At 41.8% G+C, this 18,385-nt stretch overlaps 2 protein-coding genes across 2 annotated transcripts; both read left to right on the forward strand.

The window, feature by feature from the left end:
- Window positions 1–613: 613 nt before the first annotated feature.
- On the forward strand, window positions 614–7,560 carry ubqln4 (ubiquilin 4). The gene is made up of 11 exons (XM_022209664.2): window positions 614–808; window positions 2,512–2,663; window positions 2,877–3,025; window positions 3,125–3,387; window positions 3,561–3,719; window positions 3,900–4,122; window positions 4,233–4,372; window positions 4,687–4,770; window positions 5,635–5,750; window positions 5,838–6,000; window positions 6,088–7,560. The coding sequence occupies exons 1-11, from the start codon at window positions 665–667 to the stop codon at window positions 6,238–6,240; spliced, it is 1,746 nt and encodes a 581-aa protein (XP_022065356.1). The 5' UTR covers window positions 614–664; the 3' UTR covers window positions 6,241–7,560.
- Window positions 7,561–10,304: 2,744 nt separating this feature from the next.
- LOC110961871 (ras-related protein Rab-25-like) lies at window positions 10,305–14,019 on the forward strand. Its single transcript, XM_022209656.2, has 5 exons — window positions 10,305–10,622; window positions 11,166–11,361; window positions 11,562–11,755; window positions 11,892–11,972; window positions 12,057–14,019. Exons 1-5 carry the CDS (start codon window positions 10,586–10,588, stop codon window positions 12,182–12,184), a joined length of 636 nt encoding a protein of 211 aa, XP_022065348.1. The 5' UTR covers window positions 10,305–10,585; the 3' UTR covers window positions 12,185–14,019.
- Window positions 14,020–18,385: the final 4,366 nt, after the last annotated feature.

An 18,385-nucleotide genomic window follows, 5' to 3' on the forward strand; every position in this document is an offset into this window, starting at 1 on the left:
TAGTGCTGGAGATTAGCCCTTTAACTGATGTTCTCATATTTGTGAAATTTAAGTTGTGATGGAACTGTTTCCTTGCAGAGGAAAAAGAGATGATCGTGTTATTAGAAAGTGCAACACCTTTTATTTAATTTTTTATTTTTTAAATTTAATATTTTAATTTCTACTTTTATTTCATTTTTGAGGTTTGGATACCATTGAACACTTATTTGAACAGAATATAGATTTTGATATTATTGTAAAGAATAATGTTGGAGATATGCACTCATGTTGGAATAAATCCTCATTGTGAAGCAACCCTTACTTGCACTGAATTGGAAATATTTTAGAAAAACACACTGAATTACAAGACAAGGCTAGAAGGAAATGATTTTAATAGTAATAGGTCGTGATCTAAAGTGGGTTGGTCAGAAGTATGAAAGTCCAGGGTTGAAAATGAGTCCCACTCCGGCCCTGACCTTTAGAGACATGAATTCCTAAATCAAACCCGACATTTAAGGAGATATGTCTGTTTCCAGTGTGTATGCCGTAGTCAAGACGAGCAGCCCATGAGACGAGATGAGCGGCAGACTCTGGACCTCATAAGCTTCGTTCTGGAAACAGGTTTTGATCTCTTGTGACCCGGAAGCTGACGCCAGAGCCGAGCTGTTCCATCGGCGGAGTAAAGATGGCTGACCAAGGCGCCGCAGATCCTGGAAATAACAACAATAATAAACCTGAAGCCTCGGAGGGAACTATAATTAAGGTCACAGTGAAAACCCCTAAAGACAAAGAGGAAATCGCCATCGCAGAAGATGCCTCTGTCACTCAGGTAGGTTGGGATCGCAGGGGGGAGCTGGCTGGTGCGGCTCCTCGCCGTGTTCTAACGTCATGCCCCTGCCCACAACTTCAGCTCAGAAGCTAACTAGTTAGCTTTGTTAGCATTTGTCGTCACCCTTACCGGCTAACTGATAGTGCGTGAAAGCAAAAGGGTTGTGTGTAATGGAAGTTTTACTGCTTAGATTAACATTTCTTCGGCGATATTAAGGTTGTTGACGTTCGAAAGAACGTCACGACCACACTGTTATTTGAAATTGCTAACCGGCTAGCCGCTAACGGTAGCAGTTAGCTAGTTAGCTGTCTCAGCTTGAGCTTACGTTTGCTAACTATGTAGCCAAACAAGTGTCAGCTGACGGGTACGCTCATGCTATGCCTATTCCAAAAAGCAATAATGGGCTGTTAGAACAGTCTGAGTGGGTTTAGATTGATGATATGCCTCATCATTTTCATTTTCCATTTCAGCCCAACAGTTTTTAAAGAGCTAAAGGCTTGCTTTCACTCTAGAACATTCTCACTGCTGCCACTGAGTCATTCAGCTTTCTTGGGAATATGTAGTATTCTCAGAGCTACTGTTGGCTTGGCGACATGATCCACTGAAACCAAAACGCAATCTATGTACATATAATGAAGTCGGTCTGTTTAGCGTTGTTTGCCGGGGCTTGTTTTACTACTGTGTTTTGTTAAGTAGCCAATATTGAATGGTTGTGTGTGTTTCATTAGTCACTATTTGCATGTTTAATGTTTAAATACTGGACTTGTATCTCGGACTTAAAACATATTATGTCATCCTTAAACACACGTGGCTTTATATTTGATATATATTACTTTGCATTTATTGATATGGACATTTTATATACATCAATATGAATCTGTTTAAGCTGAGAACTAACATGAATAACAACATTCTCTATTCTTTATTTTGAAAATCAGTAGCTTTTCCAATGTGGTTTCCAGTCTTCTGTGTTCTACACAAAACGGCAATAATAAACAACTGTTCAAAATGACATATCATTGGGACAATGGTGGCAGAACACACCAAACACTAACATCAGAAAATAAAAAAACATACAGCACTGGGGTAGAAAATAGAGGAACTGAAATCAAAACTGATTATGAAAAGAAATAATTCCAAAGAATATCAGATGGAAAGGACTTAACAATGGTCATGTTAAAGTTGAGATGAGATTTGGTTACAGCAGCAGAAAGAAAATCTACTTATGGTCTGCTTTATGTTGACAAGTTTGAAGACAAAGACCTCATTACTAATTATTCTTACACAATCATTATTTGTAAACAAGACCCAACCAGATGATCTGTAAATACCTTACATAAACTTTCTTGATAGGCATAATTCTTGGTACACTCTTATCTGTGATCAGCTTTCAAAATCAATATGTTAAAAAGAGAACACACTACTAATTGTAGTTTTGTTTATGAATAGTTTCTCACAAAGTAGTCGAGGAATAGTGATAATTTGGTAGATTTAGAGTGCAAGACCACTGCTACTAGGATATAAATAAGAATACTTTCTTGGAATTGGGTTCTTTAAAGCTTGAAGGTTGCAACAAAACAGATCAGAGCAGCGCTACGGATGTGAAACCATCTTATTCTTCATATTATGCTTTTCTTCTTTAACTGCCTCCTTTCCATGTCATTTTCTCATTGTCTCATTGTTCATTTTCATCTTTTCTACAGTTTAAAGAGGAGATCTCGAGGCGGTTCAAAGCCAAACAGGACCAGTTGGTTCTGATTTTTGCAGGGAAGATCTTGAAGGATGGCGACAGCCTCAGCCAACATGGCATCAAAGATGGCCTGACAGTTCACCTAGTCATAAAGACAGCACACAAGTAAGACTACATTATTAAATAGGGCATGCTGGGTCACAGAACATTTTGCAGCAGTCCTTTAAGATGATTTGATTAGGTTTGCACAGTAAATCCTGATGTGCAGCTCAGGGAGTTTTTTTATTGCTGTGTTTCCGTTCAAATTTCAATAATGTTCAGACCCACAATGAACTGACAGTGTTACTGAATTTCTCGTATGTGCACATATCTCTGTAGGGCCGGAGATGGCGGTAGCACCTCAGCCTCTAGCTCAACTTCCACTCAAGCAGGCAGTACCTCCACCTCCAGTCCAGCCACCAACCCCTCCTCCACAACAAGCTCTACTGGCTCTGCCCCACCACCCACACAGACGCCCAACATATTGAGTGAGACCATTTGTGTTTAATTGTTTACACTCGAACCCCTTTTATTGGTTGAGAAATATGATCTATTTAGCCATCCTTTAACCACCTGTCCTCCCTCAGCTGGCTTTGGTGACCTGGCTGGTCTCGCAGGACTCGGGATGGGCTCGGCTAACTTCATGGAGCTGCAGCAGCAGATGCAGAGGCAGCTCATGTCCAACCCAGAGATGCTCTCTCAGATTATGGAGAACCCGCTGGTGCAGAACATGATGTCGAACCCAGACCTGATGAGGCAGATGATCATGGCTAATCCGCAGATGCAGCAGCTGATGGAACGCAACCCTGAGATCTCCCACATGCTCAACAACCCAGAGCTCATGAGACAGGTAGAGGAATTTAAGAGAGACTGAATAGCTTTTATTTAGCTAGTACAGGCATGATTACACTGGATTACGGCAGCATTTTTCCCCCAGGTTTTTTTTTTTAAAGGATTTTGACAAGCTCTATTTAAATATACCTTAACTGAACTCTCCTCTCTTGTTTTTATCACACCTACTAGACCATGGAGCTAGCCAGGAACCCAGCCATGATGCAGGAAATGATGCGGAACCAGGACCGGGCTCTGAGCAACTTGGAGAGCATCCCAGGAGGTTACAATGCCTTGCGGAGGATGTACACAGACATCCAGGAACCTATGTTCAGTGCTGCCAGGGAACAGGTAACTATGAGGGATGTTTACCAATCAAATCTCTGTTTCTGTGCTCTGTTTAAGTCTGTGTTAGGATTCTTTCCTCTCATTCTGTGGCATTTCTTATAGCTTTATTTACCACTGTGACATAGCTATACCTATATTTTGACTTTATGTGTTTCCAAATATGTCCTAACTCTTTCCCTTTAGTTTGGCAGCAACCCGTTCTCAGCTCTAGGTGGAAACTCTGAGTCTGGTGCCCAGCCATCACGGACAGAGAACCGGGAGCCCCTTCCCAATCCGTGGGGGCCACCAAATTCTTCTAACCCCTCAGAGAGTGGAGCGGCCAGCACAGGAAGCACTAGCACCACTGGGGGAACCAATCCCAGTGTGTCCAACCCTCTGGGCATCAATCCAGGGAGTCTAGGAAATGGTAAGACAGAGTAGACCATGGTCCTCAAAACAGCATCCTCATCTATTTGTTGTGCATGTTAATCAGTTACTTTATTAACTTGTTTTCAAATGATGTTCTTTGTGTTGCAGGCATGTTCAACAGCCCGGGCATGCAGAGTCTACTGCAGCAGATCTCAGAAAACCCTCAGCTGATGCAGAACATGCTGTCTGCTCCCTACATGCGCAGCATGATGCAGTCACTGGCTCAAAACCCAGAGTTGGCCTCCCAGGTAAGAAGCAGGAAGTCGTATACAAGCACACACATTTACACGTGCATATACACCACCACACAGAATATGTTTCAATTTAAACCTCGCAATTCTAGATAAACATATTGACCAAGTTTACAGTAGAGTGCTGCGGTGTGACACAAAGGACGTCAAATATTCAGGTTCTATTTTTAAACCATTTATTTGTGTTCTTCAACATTTGTTTGAAATCTTTAAGGTTCAAATGTTTAATTTAAATATCAACTTTAGTGAAAAAGCAGCATAACCGGGTGTGAAATTAAAAATCACCTTGACTTCTTTTCTCTCTCTTCCAGGTTTTGATGAATAATCCCTTGTTTGCTGGAAACCCACAGCTGCAAGAACAGTTCAGAGCTCAGCTGCCTATCTTTCTACAGCAGGTACCACACACTTTTCAGTCCAATAGCTCAGTTCTAGATTTTTTTTTTTTTCTCCTCAAAAGACACAAACAGACTGCAATAATGAATAGATCTGACCGACTTACATATAAGGTGTAGTAAACTGTAGCAAGCCTCAAACCAAGTGTGAATTAACATTGACATGTATCTGACTGCTAGGCCTTGGTGATAAAGCAAATATTTCAATTCATGTGATTTTTTTTTTTTTATGTTTTGCACAATGTGAAAAATGCAGACGGAGATGTGACTGTGATATGTGTGATTCAAATGCTAACTTCTGTCCCAAAGCCAAAACCACAATTGAAAATGCTGTTTGTATGTTTTTTTGAATCTTGACTACTTAGTCGATTCTGTTTTTTTCTTTAGAAATTTATCTCATTAGATCATAAACCTGGTAGTTGTACTTTTTTTTTGGTGTTGCACAAACTGTACAGCTGACAGTTATAACTGGAAAGAATACAATTTTACTAAAATAACCCAGTTTTCAGTTCACATTTTGCTTTAAGTTTAATTGGAGAGAAAAAATGGCAGGAAATGTCAAAAATTTAGATTTTTAGTTTAGGGCCACATTGCAAGGCATGAGTATCTACATGTGATGAATGTTTTTGTCTCTTGGATTGCACATATATGTAAAGCATTTCTGGTTACTAGTTTCTGTGCTTTTGTTAAAGTTTGTCATTCTTCATAAGTTGTTGGTCAGAATGTCAGAGGTTATGTTGCTCCAATTATGCATTTGCTTTGTCAGTAAGTTGCGTGTCCATTTATTTACTGAAGCTTATTGTTTGTTATATGCACTTCTAATTGTTTGAGTGGTTGACTCATTGCTACTGTTTTGTTGGGTTGCAGATGCAGAACCCAGAGGCGCTGTCGGTGATGACCAATCCCCGGGCCATGCAAGCGCTAATGCAGATCCAACAGGGACTACAGACGCTGCAGACAGAAGCACCGGGTCTCATGCCCAGGTAAGTTTACACGTCTTACTATTCCGTACATATTGCATTTTTTGTCAGATATAATTTGAGCTCTTGTTTTTTTTTCTTTTGGTCCAGTTTGATGACGGGGGGAATCCCTGGCATTCCCACAGGAGGGGGCTTGCCTGCAGAGAACCCTGCTTCCTCACCCAGCACTGCTGGAACAAACCCCGCCCAGCAACAGCTGATGCAACAGATGCTCCAGATGTTTTCTGGAGGAAGTGGAGGAGGAAGTGCAACGGTACACACCGACACAAGAATTGCATCCTTCATCCCTGTGTGATTATTTTAAAAAAAATAATAAATTCCATTCATTCTTTTCCTGCAGACCCAGACCCCAGAGGTTCGGTTCCAGTCACAGCTGGACCAGCTGAACGCTATGGGCTTCATCAACCGCGAGGCCAACCTGCAGGCCCTCATCGCTACTGGAGGAGACATCAACGCCGCAATCGAGAGACTGCTGGGCTCACAGCCCTCGTAAAGACATACAGTACATACTGACACACAGACACACGCCTTCATACATGCCTAACTCATAAACACCCCCAGCATCTACAGAGAACCAAGAGAAATTTAAGTGTATTGTCCCAAACTTTACAGAATATACTTGGGCAGGATCTGTAAGACCCTCATTCTGCATCTGTTGCCAGATCATTCCCTTGTCCCCATCCTTTCATTTTTGCGCATCATCCGACCGGATCTCTGCCTCAGAGTGCTGCCGTAGAGTCGGACTGTACCACTCTCAACTCGAAGGGTGTTCCGGTGCAGAGAAAAAGGAGCGAAAACCTCTCCTGAGAAGGGATTCCCAACCATTTTGTTCATTCATTGAGTTCAGTTACAAGATCCAGATTAAACCCATGTGATGTGATTGGTAGTTGGCTCTGTTTCATACATGACCACTGTGGGGCAGTTTGTTTGTACTTAACTAGCAAGTGGATACACAAAGATGTTCTGGCAGTGATCCTGATCCTGACCAGGAAGATATCTTGTCCATACAGAAGTTCAACCTCATTCCTCCCTCTCTCCTCAGACATGAGATTCTACATAAATAGCTGTTTTTGCCCAACAGCTTTCACTATTTATTGCAAGCGCTTAGGAGAACGATGCCCTCCACACTTCCCTAAAGTTGTAATTTGTCATTCCAGAACGAAGTGCCCACTCATGGGTGCACCGTGTTTCTTTTATTTCTTCTTCTGAGGCACCACCTGCTGTCCTCCACTGCCCTGTAGGAGCATTGTCAGCAAATTCTAGCCTCACTCAGTGGGTTAATTAGAAAGCCCCTTCAATAAATTCCACACATCATTCAGCACTTCAACCATAATCAAATATGACATTGCAGCATCTCTGAAGCAGGGGGCGCTGTTAGAATGAATATGAATGAAACAAAACAAGCTTTCCTTTCATTTTAATCTGATTCTTCATTTTTTTTTCTGTTTTTTTTTCTCTTTTTTTTGAGGTGCATTTAGTACCTAGAGATAACAAATGATTTGTCTCACTTTAAATAAATGTGGAAATCAAGTGAGTGAAGAGAAAAACAATGAAATAATGGAAAGGCTTTACAAACAATTTTGGTATGGTGGCACCATACGTTTCTCAAATCAAGATCTAGGTTGTTTTATTATTATTTTTTCTTTTTGAAAATCTCAACATTGTAGTTGTGGTAACCTTGGCAACTGCTTCTATAGCTTTGCTTTGTCTGTTGACCTCAGCTGAAAAAAAATCCATCTCCCAATTGAACATGTTGGAACTAACTTTTAACAGTACTGTACTAAAAAAAAAAAATAAAACATGGTCAAAAACATATCGGAGCATTGTCAGTTGATTACAGCTTTGTGATGGTGGTTAACATTTTTATGAAGTAATTCAACTTATGCTTGTTGTTTAATGGGAAGTGTTGCATATGGAGACTAAATCTGCTTTTGGGAGTGTTGTGTTAAGGACATTTGGTACCATTATGGATAGCACTTTTACTACACAACCTGTAGTTTTTGTTTAGTACAACAGATTTTAATTGGTATTAATATGTTGCACAATACAATTTATTGTTTCAGCATCGACATCACAATCTGTAATCATGTGCAAGAGTCACTTTACAGGCAGTGCAGTATGAAGTAAAGCAAATTACTCAACTCAAACACAACTTTTTCCCTAACTTCATTCAATGACACACAGTTTGATGACATGCAGGCTCCACATGTGCACAGCGAAACATCGGAGAAACGCTGGAATGGAAGATTTGGTTGCAAAAACGCGACGCAACATCAGTGGAAATATTTCCGCAACAGCAAAGAATCATGGTGACCACGAAGCTCAACACAGCTCATTTGTTTAACCATTTAAATGAACACCTGAAAAAGTGCAAAGCCAGATCTGAATACCATCCAGAGCAGGAACTGTTTTGGATGCCTTTGTCAGTGTTTCACCACATGAGAAAGGTTCCAAATGACCGTATTTCAGGTTTTTCAATATGAATTTTTATTTTGTATGCAGATGCACTCTGCTATAGCATAACCCCAATCATTCTATTAGAATCAATTCTCTCTACATAGAATTATTCCAGTCATCTCATGAAAATTCCTGTTTGTTTTCAGATTGCACAGAAAAACCAAATACTGCTTTTAATTTTGTCTCCAATATAGTTTGGCCCTGCCCAGTGCACAACAAACCAGCTGAGCGTGCACCACATCATGAGCCACGACATTAAAACCGGTGACAGGGGAAGTGAATAATTATCATCTTGGGACAAAGCAATGGGAAACCTTCAGTTCTGACATTCATGCGAGTGTTGCTTTGAAACTTTTTTTGACCATCTAACAGCCCGAGGAAGATAAGATGGACTTTATTAATCTCACAAAGGAGAAATTTACTGTTACAGGGCTCTTAGGAACACAAAACAGAGGAGTGCAAAAGTCACGAAAGTGCAAGAACAAGATAATAAATATTGCACATAATAACAACTACACAATAGTGTTATACAGTCTGATGGCAGTGGGGATGAAGGACCTGCGGTAGCGCTCCTTCTTGCACTGAGGGTGTCTGAGTCTCGTGCTAAAGGAGCTGCTCATCTCCACTACAGTCCGGTGCAGTGGGTGGGAGCTGTTGTCCATGATGGATGAGAGCTTGGTCAACATCCTCCTCTCACCCACATCCATCACAGAGTCCAGTGGGCAGCCCAGGACAGAGCTGGCCCTCTTGGTCAGCTTGTTCAGTCTCTTCATGTCCCGCTCTGTGCTGCCCGGGGCCCAGCAGACGACAGCGTAGAGGAAAGCAGAGGCTACCACAGTGTCATAGAAAGTCCTTAGTAGAGGTCTGCACACTCCGAAGGACCTCAGCCTCCTCAGAACATGACAAAGAACCTAAGATGTTGACTTTTGAGTCGTCATCCTGCAGCCCAGAGCAGCCACACGATCTGCTGCCAACATGCCAGACAATAGTTACTCCTCTGAAGGTCGAGTGTACTTGATCTGATGGTCAGGGCTGTTTTATTGGCACAAAGTAGTTCAATGTTGTGGTCTATCGCTCAATGTAAAATGTGTTCACATAGACGCAAATAAAAACAAACTCTCACTATGAATTTCCCAATCAGAGATTAATCCTATTTATTTCGGTTTTGATTGACAATAGTTGCTCTGAGGAGATTTGCCTGCAACAGGAAGCTAAACTTAAAACAATGCCTCATCTTCCCTGTACAATTTTTTTTAAAATTATTTTTCAGAAAATTATCAGGAAATGATCTATAGCAGAGGTGTGAAACTCATTTTAGTTCATCGGTCACATACTGCACATTATGCTCTCACGTGGGTCGGACCAGTAAAATCACAGTATAATAACTTAGAAAGAACCACAACTCCAAAATTTTTTCTTCTTTTCTTTGTTTTAGCTTTATTGTCATTTTACACAATGTACAATGAAATTCCAGACGGCTTTCTCCCTTTTAAACATTTAAGATAAATAAGTTAAGAATAAAAAAAATTACTAAATAATAGAATAAAAGACATCAATAGAAATCTTTACAAAAAATAGATCTATAAATTATTTAAAATGTACAGCTTTACAAATTTACAGTTCATGTCTTTTCTGTATTTTTTAACGCTTTGCAAAGTCATCCAGCTGCCAGGATTGGACCCTTTGGAGAGCCAGTTTTGGCTAATGTGCTTAGGATGTTTGTCGCTATAACCTTGATGGTTTCTTCTGACCGTGACTGAATGTGAGCCTGAACTGTGAGTTTGTAAGTTGTATCTGTGTTATACAGTACATCCTGATTTTTAACTGTGTCCTACAAAACAATCATAAATACGATCAAATTAAGATGAAAACATCAGGACAACCAGACTCTGCCTGCGGTCCTGTGAGCCTCAGATGAGTGGGTGAATTGGTGACGTTTTGTTAAACTCAGATCCACCTGTTAGGTGAGGTCTATTGTCATACAAATGATCAGAATCAGGGAGTGAAAAGAGCAAAGCAGAGGGCGGAGTCTGTACCTGAGGACTACCTGAGCTGTTTTACCTGTTCCACCTGCTCTCGGCCCTCCTTTTGGGTGTCAGCTGATGAGCGATCTGGACTCCTGCCTGGCCGGCCGTCCTCAATCAGGAGCTACCCTTATCCACAGATAAAGGAGGAAGCAGCCCAACCTGTTTTCCTTTCCTCCTCCATTTTCACCTTTAGTCTCTCTCTCTCCACACCGGAGGGAGAGACGGAGGATTGAGGCTGTGTTTCCCTTCAGTCCGGCTCTTTTCTTGACTCTCCTCTACTTTGGAAGCTCATTTTCAAAGTGGCTTCAGGATATTTACTGAGTCAAACAGGAACCTTCCTCCTCCGAAGGCAACATGGGGTCCGATGAGTCGTACAACTTTGTCTTTAAAGGTGAGTCGTGTTTACTCAAGCTGTGATTGTGTGGGAAGAGACAAATCTTTTAGTGTCTATTGCTGTGTGTTTGTAGACGCTGAGGGTGTCAGGTGCAGCTCTGTAGTTTCAAAAGAAGAGAGGGTGAGCGTTGAAAGCAGGAAGTGATCGCTTTATCTCCATTTGACTGTAAAACATTTGACCTTTGACCCATAAGAGAAGCACAATCTTACACTTCTTGCTTCATTAAGTTGGGTCGTGTGAATGCTTGCTTCTTTATGGAAATAAACCATCTCAGGATTCCAGTTCCATTCATTCCAATACAGAGTCAACAGCAGGGTAGATCTGCCACGTTTGTGTGACGTAACAGCGTCTGGAGTCTCGTGAGGGTGACAGAAAGTCTACTCAGAGAGATAAAAGATCTCTGGTTCATTACAGAAGGCTACAGTTTTGAGCAATAACCAGTTCAGATATATGTTTGCTAATATTGAGTTCAATCTAAGTCTAATTTGGGGAATCAGATAATGTTTTCGTAACTATTCTTTGCTTCCTTGTGTCTGCCAGTGGTTTTGATAGGGGAGTCTGGAGTAGGAAAGAGCAACCTTCTGTCTCGCTTCACCAAGAACGAGTTCAGTCACGACAGTCGCACCACCATCGGTGTCGAGTTCAGCACGCGGACTGTTCAGCTGGACAACTTCACCATCAAAGCTCAGATCTGGGACACGGCGGGGCTGGAGCGCTACAGGGCCATCACCTCAGCGTGGGTGCACACTCACACACACTACATATACGTAGAGTTGTGAGAATTATGACATTAGTGCTGGCTCACACATGCGTGCCAGTTTAAATAACACTAATCTCAGTGCATGTTAATACCAGTCACACCTCTTTCAAGCACACTTCACTAACTGTTTCCAATTTCAATGTGAGATCCACCCCGTGTTTGCTTTGTGGATTCAGGTATTACAGGGGAGCAGTCGGAGCGCTACTGGTCTACGACATTAGCAAGCACCTGACCTATGACAGCGCAGAGCGGTGGCTGAAAGAGCTGTACGACCACGCGGATCCTCACATGGTGGTGATGCTGGTGGGAAACAAGAGCGACCTGGAGAGCCTCAGAACCGTGCCCACGGACGAGGCCAAAGTCTTTGCAGGTCGACTGAGTGGCATTGTCTTTGTTTTTGAATGTTTAGCTGGGATATTTTCAGTTCATTTGACATGTTTATGTCTAATTCTTGTGGCAATTAGCTGCCAATACTGATCTTCCTATTCTTGCTACTACACCTCCAGACAAAAGGGGTCTTTTGTTCATGGAGACATCAGCTTTTGACTCCACCAATGTTGAAGCAGCTTTTAATGAAGTTCTAACAGGTACAGGCATTCAGACACAGCATCGAAACACACATCTTTATCTAGACTTGCATTGTGACCTTGTCTGCCTCCCTTTTTCTCCAGCGATCCATAGGAAAGTGGCCAGCAAAGAGGTGACCCGTGGCTCCATCAGCGCCGTGACCCTGTCCAGCCCACTTGGACAGAGCAGCGAGGTGCAGGAGGAACACAAGGGCTGCTGCAAGAGCTCCTAACAGACTGCAGCCCCCCGTGAAGATTTGATCTGTGCAACGCTGAACCGGCGTCACGCCTGACTGTCGCTCAGGCATGACGTCCACACACAGTCTGAAGTGTGAGGTGCCTGCTTGATGCTTGAAGAGTCGATGTTGCCACTTCTAAGTACGGGGTGTCCATAAAGTCTCTTCACAATTTTAAGAATTTATTACAAAGGCAGTTGATAAGATATCTTAACCAGAGTTGTTTTATTGTAATCAGTGGTTGTCCAAGTTTTTTCTACCTCATTTAATACACCTCTATATGGGCACCATTAGGTGCACAAAGCACATCAAGACTGTACTCGATTTCTTGCCATGTTCGCTGTAGCCTAGCCTCATCAATGGTGGCAATGCCATCAGAAACCTTTTGCTTCAAGCCAGTAATGTCCCGTATCTTTGTTCGATGCATGATATCTTTAGCACAGCGCCATAGAAAGAAGACCAAGGGAGTGATATCTGGTGAACGTGGTGGCCGAGGAATTAGCCTATCCCTTCCAATCCACCGATCTGAGGAGTAGCCATTTTTTAGGTTTCATTTACCAGAGCCTCTTTCACCAGCAGGATACCTGAAACACACAATTTAGTGTGATTACAAACTTTAATAAACATGGCTTACAATAAAACAAATCTGGTTAAGATATCTTATCAACTGCCTTTGTAGTAAATTCTTAAAATTGTAAAGAGACTTTATGGACACCCTGTATGTGAAAGCTGTACAGTATACCGGGCTTTGCAAAAGTTCTGTTACAATTGTTGAGACATTCACGAAAATGAACACAAAGATTTTTGGTGCAATAAGATAAAACTTTTGGGTGGCCACATTTCTGATTAATATTATCATTAACACATTTGCAAAGCCCGGTATAACTCAAAAACTGCTGATGAAGTGTTGCAAATGTTGAGTAAATCCATATTTTATACACGATATGTCTTGTGATGGCTGATGGGCACTTTCTGCAAAAGACAACTGTGCAGTTGTTTTTCTTTTTTTTTTGTAAAGTTCTGTTGCTCTTATAAAGGAATATGTAGGGATTGACTTGGAATAAATAATTTATGCTACTTTCTTGGCAGGCAATTACCGCACAAATACATCAATTTACTTTGCATGGTACCTAGAGAGGAAACTAGCTTTAGGAACAGGAGAGACAAAGGAAGTAAAAGTTTTAATCTTACAATGTAAAACAAATTGCTGTGAGTATTATGTTTTGAAACTGGATAACTTTAATATACTCTACCAGTCAAAAGTTCGGACACACCTTCTCATTCAATGCTTTTTGTTTGTTTGTTTTTGTGTTCTACATCGCAGATTAATACTGAAGATTAACAGTTTTGTGTTTACAACATAATTTCATAGGCATTCTTTTATAGTTTCCGTATCTTCAGTGTTCATCTACAATGTGTAAAATAATTAAATGAAAAAGCATTGAATGTGAAGGTGTGTCCAAACTTTTAACCGAAAGTGTATATTTTGCGTTAGTGAGATAGCATTATAGATATGTTAACATGTAAATATTCAGTGTTGCAGCTGGACGAGATGCCGCAAATTTTAACTCATTTCTGTCTCTGTAAATACTCAGTCTTCCAGGTCATGTTAATGCTAAAACCTAAATCCTCTTTTAGGTTCTTCAGAAAGTTTATCCTCTCATCTCGTTTTGAACTGAATATCTTCAAGACCCTAGAAGAGAAGTCCAGTTGGTGTTTACAGAATCTGTTATGGATCTAGGATAATTTATTTGCTGTTTGATAGCCCGCTCTTTAAAAATCTGTCATCTTTTTTATTTGGTAGTCCTGTGAAATTAAAAGACATGTGATGAGGAAAACTGCTTCATTTTTAGTAGTCAAACTCAAAAGATGTTGGAAACCTCTGATTTGCAGTCATGACTTAAAGCTGTCCAGCCTCCTCTCAGCCTGTAGATGGCAGCGCTGATGCTGTGAAGTTAAATGTGAGGCTGCTGTAGTGAAACACATTTGTTCCCTCTCTCATTTCCTTATTAACTCCACTAGGTCTCACACTACCATCTCATCTCTTTCTGTTCAGTGCATTTATGATCACGATATTTAGCTCGTGTGCGGCGTTGTCGTCATGGTAGCAACCTGCGATGCCTTCTCGACAAGCTATTTGACGTGACTGTGAAGAAGGGAATTAATTTACACTTTCCCCATAAATAGCAAATTCATCCACAGACTTAATGTGTCTCTGTGTGTATATATGTGTGTGTGTGTGAATGCAGAAGATCTCCATACCAGGGGTGTAATCGGACGGGCTCATATGGCACAACTGTGAGAATATAAATCTGCAGCAGTGGTAGTTAATGACATTCTGGACAGATAGTGCTCTATCTCTGGCTCACAGATGTGCATAAGGAGTCTTTACTGTGGTGTGAGTGTGTGTGTGCATGTGTGTGTTCGTGCAGAATCCCCCCAAGCAAGATTTCTCTGCTCAAGATGATTTTTTTTTTTTTTTGCTACAGAGAAATGACCACAAATGCCTTTATTAAGTTTCTCTTATGAAAATATGATAGGAAGGGTCTGCGCCGGGCAGTAAATGTTTAATTATATCCTGTGAATGAGGATATTTTTATGGGCTGAGGAAAGACATCTGGTGTAATAATCCATTCAGACTGAGCAGCCTGCACAGGTTGAAAGCCCGGTCGTGAAATCTGTAAATCTTGTCCTGAGCCTAGAGGTAAGGGTTCGCAAAAATGATGAAATGAAAAAAAAAAAAGAAATTACAAGATCTCTGTTCTTTTTTTTTTTTTTTTGTCAGACTGAACAATGATGCAATATTTTCTTCTACCACTTCACAGACTCTTGCAAATTCCTCCTGGTCTGTCGGTCCGTGTCTGACCCCACCCTAAAGGTAAAGCCCTCACAGTGGTTTGAAAGAATTGGATTTAGCGCACACATGTGGTGGCTATTACCCACATGCTACTAGACATGTGTAGCTTGTAAAAAGCCACGTCTGAAGCCAGCGCTCATACATGCTAAAGTGATAATTGGTATGGCACCTCTGACCCCGACATGGATTTGTTTATCTGCTGTTTATGATTCCTCCCCCTCCGGTGCAGTGAGTCTGAGGGGAATCTTATCTCCCAAGAATTTCAAGTTGCAGCATCGCATCCGTACGGCTTTAATTGTGACCTCTGACTTCTCGGAGGAGGGCTCTTCTTTTTTTAATTTTTAAACCAGCACTTATGAAATCCATCATTTCTGTTGAATTGCGGCTTCTCTTCTCCACAATTCCTGATTTCACAAACTTTTTTGACCCTGTGCTGACTTATGCTTCGTGTGTTTGCTCTTTTTTTGTTTACATGTGCAATTAACAGAGACATTACTGTGAGAATTGAAACAGATTTTCATTCGCTTAGAAAAGCCATCTCAAGAAACAAATGTACTCGCTTGTGAATTAGTTTTTGTTAGGACAATGTTTAGTTTTGTTGTTGAGCGTGTTCGTTTTTTGAGATAGAAGACAGGCAACTTCTCTCAGTTAAAGTTGTTTATTCTGCAATGCCAAGTAGCTTGATATCAAAGACTGTAACTGATCAGAGGACTGTTGTTAGCAAAATGTTAATCTGTCTTCCCAGGAATGGATGAAGCTCATAGTATGCAGTCTTTTTCTGGAATGTGCAACAATCTTATTGGTCAAAAACAATTGAAGAGGGACTGCGTTTAACTCAGCCCTCTCTTCGTTGGTGCACAGGCATGTCCTTAGCGTCTTGGCACACAATCCCTCCAAGGATAAGACCTTTTCAAGTGTTTTTCAGCTAAATCAATGGTTGTAAGTTGAGAATGTAGACATGAAAAAAACTTGAAGTTCTCGTGTCCTTTAGCAAAACTAAACCCTAAATCTTCTACTAATGGTCAGACGCTGCCATGCATCTATGAGTGTAAGTGAATGAGAGGAAGCAAAGCAAAATGTATGTCGGTTTACCAGCAGAGTAAGTTAAAATAGAGAGATCTTGAACTTGCACCTGGCATTGTCAGTCCAACTTGTGTTTTACTACTGTGTCTAATTGTTGGATCTGCGCACACACACACACACACACACACACACACACACACACACACACACACACACACACACACACACACACACACACACACACACACGGGCAGCCAAAGCCTAACTGTGTGTGTCTGAGTGACATCCTGCATTCCTCTGATATCCTGCATCTGTCAGCGAATGTCAGCGAAAGAACCTAAATTTGATATTTCCACCTCTTCTGACATCATCACATAAATAGAATCAAAGTCAATGCACGCTGATTACCATGGTGATGTTGTTATGGCGACCAATCAAAGGGAGAGGTGAGCCAATGGGTGGCTGTGTGTTCAGGCTCCCCAAAAATACACAATGGAGAGAGCTGAGAGGTGGGCTGTTACCTGGAGGTGATTGCAGAGAAAATGTTAAGAGGCTGTTTGAAGACCGGAGCTGTTTAGTCTCGGCTCAGCTTGTTGTGGAATTAAAAATCAGTTTCCATAACAGGGGGTTTGTATATTTGTCTGCCACCTTGTGTTCAGCTGCACCTCCTTCCTGTGTATTCAACTCAGCCGACTCCTTTGAAAGCTTCCTTTCCTAACAGAGCCCGTTGAGCTCTGCTGTCCACATCCAAGGCCCAGCTGGGGTCACAGGATTCCTCTCTGACACGCAATTAAACAGGTTGTCAGCGACAAACAGAGCTGAGAGTCTCAGCATCGTCCCACTTAACATAATGTTACATACTTCAGTTGCCATGACAGCAGTTGTGTTTGCCTGTGATGCTGAAGGGCTGCAGGTGTAAAGTGATGCATTCAACTCTTACTTAAGTGGTGCAACCTGAGACCAGAAACAGTGTAAAACAAGATTGTCATTAACACATTAGCTCAGGTGTGACAGGTGAGTGTTTGGCTCAAGTGATGACATCTGGAGAGCAGGAGACGGAGCAGGTTTTAGGCCGCAACTGTTTCAGCCACATTAGCATAACAAACTCTTTCATCCGCAGCCATGACGCTTGACTTTTGCCTGGTTTCGTGTTGCCGCTCCGACTATGAATCCACTACAGAAATTCCCAGACAGCCGCTCCAACATTTCACCCACCCGAGCAAAAGTTTCACACCAACAACCCAAAGGTGATTTCTTACTCTGGCTCCTGCTCCTGCACTTAAGGAAAGAAGACACCTGGCCGGAGCCTGGGTAATGAAACCCCGAGTTCCAAATGTGTTTTTGCTTTGTTCTGAGGGAAGAAGAAACTTTTCAGCTGCTCCCTTCGAAGGAGGGGAAAAAGGCAATAATACCACACAACCCCTGAAAGTGTTCTGCTCTTTCTCAGACGAACACAAAACGCCTGGCAATACAGTAAGTGACAAAAGGGGCGTGAAATTGAGTTTATGAGCAGATATTTCCACTTCTGTATTTTTTCTCCTCCTCAGTTTTTTTGTTCCATGCGGCTCTTGAATGAAGGTGCATTCCAGATGAAAAGGCTCAGGGGGGAAGATATGGCTTGAACATGGAGATAAAATATATTTACGTAGATACAAACCCTCATCTTAGATATTCTGATTTCACTGAATGACCCTGTGAGTAGGTGAGGCCCAGTTGCAGTTTCCACACTTCTGCCTTGTTTCCGCTCACTTTCACGGTCTCATCGTGTGGGTTCTTGTGCATTCTCATCTCAAATATGTTCCCGTGTTACGCGCATGGCAGATTAAAACTGTTTGTCAGTGAGTAGGAGCACACAAAGACGGTGTCTGTGTGCATTTTGGGGACAGCAGCTGTTGAATTGACAGTCTTCCTGACAGGAATCCCTCCGGAGTTTTGGGATTGTGGGAAAACACATGTTGTTGTCCACTTTATCTGCGCTGGGAGGAAACATGTTTGGGCTTGAGGACAAGAAAGTTGAAGTGAGGTCAGTCTGCCAAAAGATACACTCAGTCTAAACTCTCCAAGTGTGTGTGTGTTTTAAAAAGACAGACATGAGCGCATTAAATTCCTGCAAATCACTGAGACTGAAGAAGAACGTGCTGCACTCCTGTCTGTCTGTTTTGACATGCAAGTGTGGCAGCCTGTGATGTTTTTTAGCTGGACTGTGTGTTACTGTATGTGTGGTGTGCAGTTTCCTTGTCAGTGAAAGCGCCAGGATGCATCTAAAAATACCAAGGGCCCGAGAGGAAAAGGAGCAAGGATGGGAAAGCATTTACAGA

This window comes from Acanthochromis polyacanthus, chromosome 11 (genome assembly GCF_021347895.1).
Source record: "Acanthochromis polyacanthus isolate Apoly-LR-REF ecotype Palm Island chromosome 11, KAUST_Apoly_ChrSc, whole genome shotgun sequence".
Lineage (NCBI taxonomy): Eukaryota > Metazoa > Chordata > Actinopteri > Pomacentridae > Acanthochromis > Acanthochromis polyacanthus.

Coding starts and splice junctions, on each gene's coding strand:
- ubqln4 (XM_022209664.2), top strand. CDS start 665: ATGGCTGACCAAGGCGCCGCAGATCCTGGAAATAACAACAATAATAAA. Junction 3,026..3,124: donor ACAGACGCCCAACATATTGA/GTGAGACCATTT, acceptor GTCCTCCCTCAG/CTGGCTTTGGTGACCTGGCT. Junction 4,373..4,686: donor ACCCAGAGTTGGCCTCCCAG/GTAAGAAGCAGG, acceptor TCTCTCTTCCAG/GTTTTGATGAATAATCCCTT.
- LOC110961871 (XM_022209656.2), top strand. CDS start 10,586: ATGGGGTCCGATGAGTCGTACAACTTTGTCTTTAAAG. Junction 10,623..11,165: donor GTACAACTTTGTCTTTAAAG/GTGAGTCGTGTT, acceptor TGTGTCTGCCAG/TGGTTTTGATAGGGGAGTCT. Junction 11,362..11,561: donor TACAGGGCCATCACCTCAGC/GTGGGTGCACAC, acceptor TTGTGGATTCAG/GTATTACAGGGGAGCAGTCG.